Here is a 6989-nt window from a genome sequence, read left to right as displayed (position 1 = left end):
AGGTTGAGTGAAATGTTGACCATGTTGGTGTTTCTAATTTCTAAACAATTAGATAAACAAAGATGGCCTCTGCGTCCACTTTGTCTCCCTTTACCTTCCAACCAGCTTTGCATTCTGGGGAAATCAGTAAAACAGGGTTAAGAAGTATTGCAATAGAAACAAAAAAGTCACAAATTCCTCTAGCATTTTTAGGTTTGCAGAACTCTATCTTCCTCACAACAGTCCTATAAAGTAGATAATAAAAAATCATCACCCCAATTTTGTAGATGAGGAAGCTGTCATAGTTAGTATATGATATAGCCGGGACTCAAGCCCAGGTCTTCTGACAAGTTCAGGGCTCTTTCCATTATGGTGCATTATCAGTCAATCAGCCTTAACAAACTCTTGTTAAGGACCGGGCCTTAGGGATACAAAGAATGGCAAAAATATAGGCTTTGACCTTTAAAACCTCACATTCTAGTGGAAGAGAAAATATGCAACAAAAACAAAAAAAATATATACTTATAAGAGATATACAGTATAAATAGAAGGTAATCTCAGAAGGAAAGCACTAGCTGAAAGAGAGGATATGAGGGAAGGGAGAGGTCCAGAAAAGACTTCCTGCAGAAGGTGGGATTTGAGCTGAGCCTTGAAGCAAGCTAGGGAAGCCCCGCTGTTAGCCTATGGAACACCCCTGCCTTAGGTACTCGAAATCTGTAGCTTTTCTAGAATGACCCAGCTTGGCCTGACTGTGGTTATTTGGTCAGAGACTGAAGAGGGTACTGGGGAGGAGAGAGATAACTTGTGTAAAATGCTTAAGGTACTGTGAAGGCTTCTCATCCATCTTTTGTGTGATCTTCCCTTTCCAGTGACCATCATGCCAGTGACCAATCAAGCCTGGCCTGAGGAGTTTGGCTTTAGGATTGGTGGGAATGGTCCATGCTACATCCTCCAGGTAGAAGAAGGAAGCAGTGCCTACTTGGCTGGACTGCGGCCCGGAGACCAGATCCTGGAGATTGAAGGCCAACCAGTAACCTCCCTGAATTGCCAGAGCCTGGTGACCTTAGCTCGGCAGTGTGAGAACGCACCTCCCAGCATTGGGGTAGTGTCTCGGGTCCAGCAGGTCGAGCTTCCCCCTGGCCCTGATGGTAGTTTTGGTTTTACTCTGCTGAGAGGCATCCCCCTGCGAGTGGGGAACGTTAACACTGGCTCCCCTGCGGAAGAGGCTGGCCTTAAGGCTGAAGATTACATTCTGGAGATTAATGGCATCCCTGTGATACAGTATGAAATGGCTACTCTCCTAATTGAGTCCTGCCAGGGAAAGGCACTAGGCTTGGGGCTGCTAAAACTGGGGGAACATAACCCAAGCAGCAGCAGCAGCAGCAGTAGCAGAAGCAGCAGCAGTAGCAGCAGTGGCAGCAGCATCCCAGACTCTGTGCAGAGCCCTGAAGCTGTGCACCTGGAAAGGAGGCACAAGGCCAAGGCGTTCAACAGAAAGGTGAGGTCCATGTCAGGATCACTATTGCTAGGGAAGGCAGGGCATCTGTAATTTTGGATGGTAGCCTACTTTTCCGGTTGAAGGAGGAATCATCCAGATCACACCCTCTTACTGTAGGTGTCCCTCAAGGTTTTGCCCTGGATCCTCATCTCTTCTCCCTCTTCACTGGGTGACCTCATCAGCTCCCATGGATTTAATGACCATTTCTAGGCTGGTGATTCCTACCCCAGTCTCTCTGTTGACTCCCCTTCTGGCATCTCCAATTGCCTTTCAAACATCTTGAACTGGATGTCCAGTAGCCATCTTAAACATAATATGTCCAAAACAGAACTTGTTATCTTTTACCTATTACAGTAGAGGGCAATACCATTCTCCCAGTGTCTCAGGATCTCAACCTAGGAGTCATCCTGGGTACCTCACTGTCTCTCACCTGCTGTATCCAAGTTGTGGCCAAGGCCTGTTGATTTCATCTTTGCAACATCTCCTGAATATGCCCACTTCTCTTTGCTGACACTGCTCCTACTCTAGTACAAGCTCTCCTTACCTCATGCATAGACCAATGCAACAGCCTTCTGGTAGGACTGCCTGCCTCAAGTCCCTTCCCATTCCAACCCATTCTCCATTCAACCACCAAAGTGATTTCCTAAAACAAAGTCTAATCATGTCATCTCTCTACTCAATACACTTCATTGACTCCCTGTTGTCTCGAGGAGCAAATACAAGATGTTCTGTTTGGCATTCAAAGCCCTTCATAACCTCACCCCCTTCTGCCTTTTCTGTCTTCTTACATCTTACTTCCCAAAATGTACTCTTCAATCCAGTGACACTTGCCTTCCTGGCTATTCCACAAACAAGACATTCCATCCTTCAGCTCCAAGTGTTCTCTATGGCTGTCTTCCATGTCTGGAATGCTTTTCCTCCCCTGCTCCAACTACTGACCTTCTTGGCTTTCTTTAAATCCCAACTAAAATTCTGCTTTCTATAGTACACCTTCTCCACCAACTCCTCTTTTTTTTCTTCTTTTTTTGCTAAGCAGTGGGGTGAAGTGACTTGCCCAGGGTCACACAGCTAGTAAATGTCAAGTGTCTGAGGCCAGATTTGAACTCAGGTCCTCTTGACTCCAAGGCCCGTGCTCTATCCACTTTGACACCTAGCTGACCCTCCAACCCCTCTTCATTCCAGTGCTTTCCCTCTTTTAATTATTTCCTTTTTATCCCATGTATAGTTTACTTTATATAGACTTGTTTGTATGTCTCCCCCATTAGATTGTAAGCTCTTTGAGGGCAGGGATTGTGAAGTCATGCAAAATATATTTCCATATTAGCCATATTGCAAAAGAAAATGTAAACAAAATAAAACAATAAGTAAAGTTTGAAAAAAGCATGCTTCAACTTGCATTAAGAGTTCATAGTTCTCTTTCTGGAGGTGGATATCATTTTTCATCATGGGTCTGTTGGCATTGTCTTGGATCATTGTCTTGATCAGAGTAGCTAAGTCACAGTTGATCATCTTTGTAATATTGCTGTTACTGTGTACAATGTTTTCCTGGTTCTGTTGAGCTATATTTTGAAAGGAAAATCAAATAATTACATATGGGGTAAGGAAGGAAAGGGAAATGTCAAGCATAACTCTGTTGTTTTGATTATGAAAGAGTGGGAGAACCCTGATGCCATTACCAGAAATGGGAAATTCAGGATTGCAGATGGCGTGATGGGGAGAGATTAGTTTGAGCTTCATGTTAAACTTGATGTGTAGGTTATTGTGCCATTTTGAAACAAAGTCACTGCTAATAGATTTTAAATGGTAATATGTTTTGACGGTTTGCAATAGATTTCAGTGAAATTTTGCCCTTGGGATATTTGATTGAATTGAGAAAATGATATCATTCATTGGACTAACCACTGGTTGTAATGAAATTGTTAGAACATTCAGTTTCTCCCTTAATGATTTCACTGTCAATATGACAATTTCACAGGCAGGCTGAAGAATTGTTCTTCTATCCATATGTGAGTAATGATTCAATAGAATTATTAACCAATGAAGTGAGGGCTCTGCTTCAATTCTAGTCCTTGGAATTTCCAGTTTTGTCTATCAAAACCTGCAAAGAAATAGGCTGATTCTAACCTAATTTTGTATACTAGTAGAGACTGTGCACACAATTTGCATGTTGAACCATTGGGAGATGGTGATTTTGCCTTTGAGCACATTTTACAAAGTGGCCTCCAATACTTACTAGGAATATTGGGAAGATAGTGCCTTGTAAAACTTAAACCAATTAGTCAACAACCATTTATTAAGGGCTTACTATGTGCCAGGCACTGTGCTAGGCACTTTGGATATAAAGAAAGGCAAACACAATCTTCACCCTTAAGAAGCTAACATTCTTATAAGGTAGACAACATGCAAACAACTGTATGTAATCAAGTTACATATAGGAGAAATTGTACCTAATCTCAGAGGAAAGGCCTTAGCATTAAGGGGAAATCAATAAAGGCCTCTTGCAGAACGTGAGATTTTAGCTGGCTCTTGAAGGCAGCCAGGAGAAAGAGATAAGGAGGAATAACATTCCAAGTATTCCAAGCCACTGAAAATGCCTGGAGTCAGGACACAGATGAGAGTCTGTTTTCCAGAAAGAAAAACCTATAAAAATGAGACTCCAATCTTCCCCTGCCTGCCCTACCAGCATACTTCCATATCCACTGGGTCCATGTTACCTAGTGCTCCCAACTTTAGTCTATGGTTATATGGGTGATTGTCTGTGCCTTTCTCCCTCCCCATCTTCTTCCTCACACTACCTGACTCCCTTTACTATTCCACCCCTCTCATATCTGTGCTGTCTACCTCTGTACCCAGTTCATTTGTCTTGGTACTCTTTGTGCCTATTTAAAATCTAATTGTACCCCTGTTTCCCATTGCCATCTTGGTCTTTCCCAGCAAGTACTCCACAAACTGGGCATGCCTGCTCCCATTTCATAATTTCATGATTTAATTTCCAATTCAACAGTCATACCTGACCAAACTCTACCATTGCCTTCTCTTCAACTTTCAGGTTGCTGAATACCACTGGAGAAAGTCATATAATCATACAGACTGGGTCTGCTAAAAATTATTTAATGTCAATTGGACTCCCCCTGCTGCAGGACAACCCTTTCATTCTTCCTTTGTTGACTGTGTCACTGTCCACTGATGCTTTAAAGAAGGGAAAGAAGGAAGGAGAGAAGGGAGAATGGAAGGGAGGGAGGAAGCACATATATATTAAGTGCTTACTATGTGCCAGGCATTGTGCTAAGCAATGGGAACACAAATACAAGTAAAAAAGAAAATCAGTCCTTGCTCCCAAAGAGCTTCCATTCTAATAGGTAAGATGACATACAGAAGGGAGCAGAATAGGGGGTGGGGGTTGAAGATAGGGTTTTTTTACTCCAGAAGTGCACATCTATGGTACAATGAAAAGAGAGCTACATATAGAGTGGGAGGATCTAGGTTCAAATTCTTCCTCTGTCACTTTGTCACTACTTATATGACCTTGGTTAAATCATTTACCTTCTCTGGGCCTCACATTCTCATTTCTAAAATGAGAGGGATTGAATCGTGTGTTCTTTAGGTCCTTTCCATCTCTAAATGAATGATCGTATGATGCCACTGACAGTGCTATATGTATGGGTGTGACTTAAAAGGTCAGTGTGTTAGCAAATAAGAAAGCATTTATTCATCACCTGATATAGACCAGGCACTTTGCTAAGTGCTGCAGGTGCAGACAAACAGAAAAACAGTCTTTGGCCTCAGCTAACTAACCAGGAGAGCCAAAAGTCTTCTCCATTTTTTGTACATGTAAAGATTTCTTCTTTGAATTACAGCCATATCTGCTATGTGAAGAATCTGCTGCTGATTTTTGTTTTGTTTTGTTTTGTTCCTATCCATAGTTGGTCGAAAGCCTTGACCACCGTCCTCCTCGAAAGGGGTGGTGATGTAGTTAAATCTAAGTGGTTGGATGCTAGGTAAATATGCCGCTGCTGTTCCCAACTGTAATTCTTTTCCTGAGGGTTTGAGCCTAACGTTTTCTTCTGCCCTTCCTACTTTGGATCTCTCTTTGGATTGATAGGTAAGCATTGTGTTGGTTGTTAAGCTTGAGACCTGACCTGTCCATCTTCAGGAAAGCCTAGGACTCATAAGCTTTGGAACTCTATGAGAAAGGACACTGTTAATGGTTAAATAGCTAAACCTCTCAGAAGTGTAGCAATGCTGTTAGAATGTAAGCTCCTGCACCACAAAGACTGTTCCATTTTGTCTTTGGAGTCTTGGTATCTAGCACAGCGTCTGGTACATGGCAGCAGCTTAATGCTTTCTTGTTGATTGATCGATACCACCAAAGTGTTTTGCAGAGTGCTAATGTGCTTTCACCAGTGTCTTCTCATTTGATTCTCAAAGCAGCCCAGGGAAATAATAAGAGAAGAGGCATGGTGATTGCCATTATGGTTGAGAAAACTGAGGTCCTATGAAGTTCTTAAACTAAATATATCAAAACCAGAACTCATTGCCTTTTCCTTTCGACCTACCCCTCCTCCTAAATTCCCAATTGCTACATCCAGCATACCACTATTCTTCCTGTGGTGTAGATTCGCAGCCTCAGCATCACACTGACTTTTCCCTCTCCCTCACTCCATAAACCTAAGCTGTTGCCAAGTCTTGATGACTTTGCCTCTGCATCTCTCTCATTCATCTCCTTTGCTTCACTCAGACAGCCACTAATTTCATCCAAGTCCTCATCACCTCATACTTGGACCATTGCAGAACACTTTTAATTAGCCTCCCAGATGCCAATATTTTCCCTTTCCAGTCTATCCTCTAGAGAGTTGCCAAAACAGTCTTCCTAAAGTACAGATCTGACCATTTCACTTTTGTAGTGAAGAATTTTCAATCATTTCCTGTTGCTTCCAGCATAAAAGGCAAACCCTGTCTGGCATTTAAAGTCTTTCACAGATTGGCTACAGGCCATCTTTCCAGGTTTATTTCAAGTTGTTCTCCTTCACAAGCTCTATGTTCCTGCCAAACTGGCAGTAACATTCCATCTCCCATCTTTATACCTTTGCTCAGGTCATCCCCCTACACGGAACGCTCTTCCTGGTCACCTTGGTCCAAGAGCCCCAAGAACAGAAGTGCTCCTCCAGACTATTGGCCCTGCTTCTAGCTCTTCCCCTTGAGTAATCATCTAATGGAGTAACCCTTATGGAGAAGGGTCCCCACATCTCTGCCGCCACAACCAATGATTAAATGCCAGCAGTGTGTAGGTAAATCCAGGACTAGGGGAATAGCGATGCTCCTTACTCCAGAATATCAGTCATGTTTCTAGCCTGCTCCCCTTCCCCAGCCATGATCCAGGGGAATCCACTCTTGTGCAGCTTCAGCCTAGCAGCTAGCAGTGCAGGAGCTACATCCCCCACCATCCTCAGCAGTGACAACTACCAAAGACCCAGAAAAGAAAGTCCTTAGCATTGTCAAATGGTTCAGCATC

General features: G+C 43.0%; 1 protein-coding gene across 1 annotated transcript; it reads left to right on the top strand.

Annotated features, from left to right (window-relative positions):
- Positions 1-854: 854 nt before the first annotated feature.
- LOC144456510 (delphilin-like) lies at positions 855-6682 on the top strand. Its single transcript, XM_078151719.1, has 2 exons — positions 855-1477; positions 6572-6682. Exons 1-2 carry the CDS (start codon positions 857-859, stop codon positions 6680-6682), a joined length of 732 nt encoding a protein of 243 aa, XP_078007845.1. The 5' UTR covers positions 855-856.
- Positions 6683-6989: the final 307 nt, after the last annotated feature.

This window comes from Phascolarctos cinereus, unplaced genomic scaffold (assembly GCF_003287225.1).
Source record: "Phascolarctos cinereus isolate Bilbo 61053 unplaced genomic scaffold, phaCin_HiC Scaffold_4;HRSCAF=312, whole genome shotgun sequence".
Taxonomy (NCBI): domain Eukaryota; kingdom Metazoa; phylum Chordata; class Mammalia; order Diprotodontia; family Phascolarctidae; genus Phascolarctos; species Phascolarctos cinereus.
This window is presented reverse-complemented; position numbering and strand designations above follow the sequence as displayed.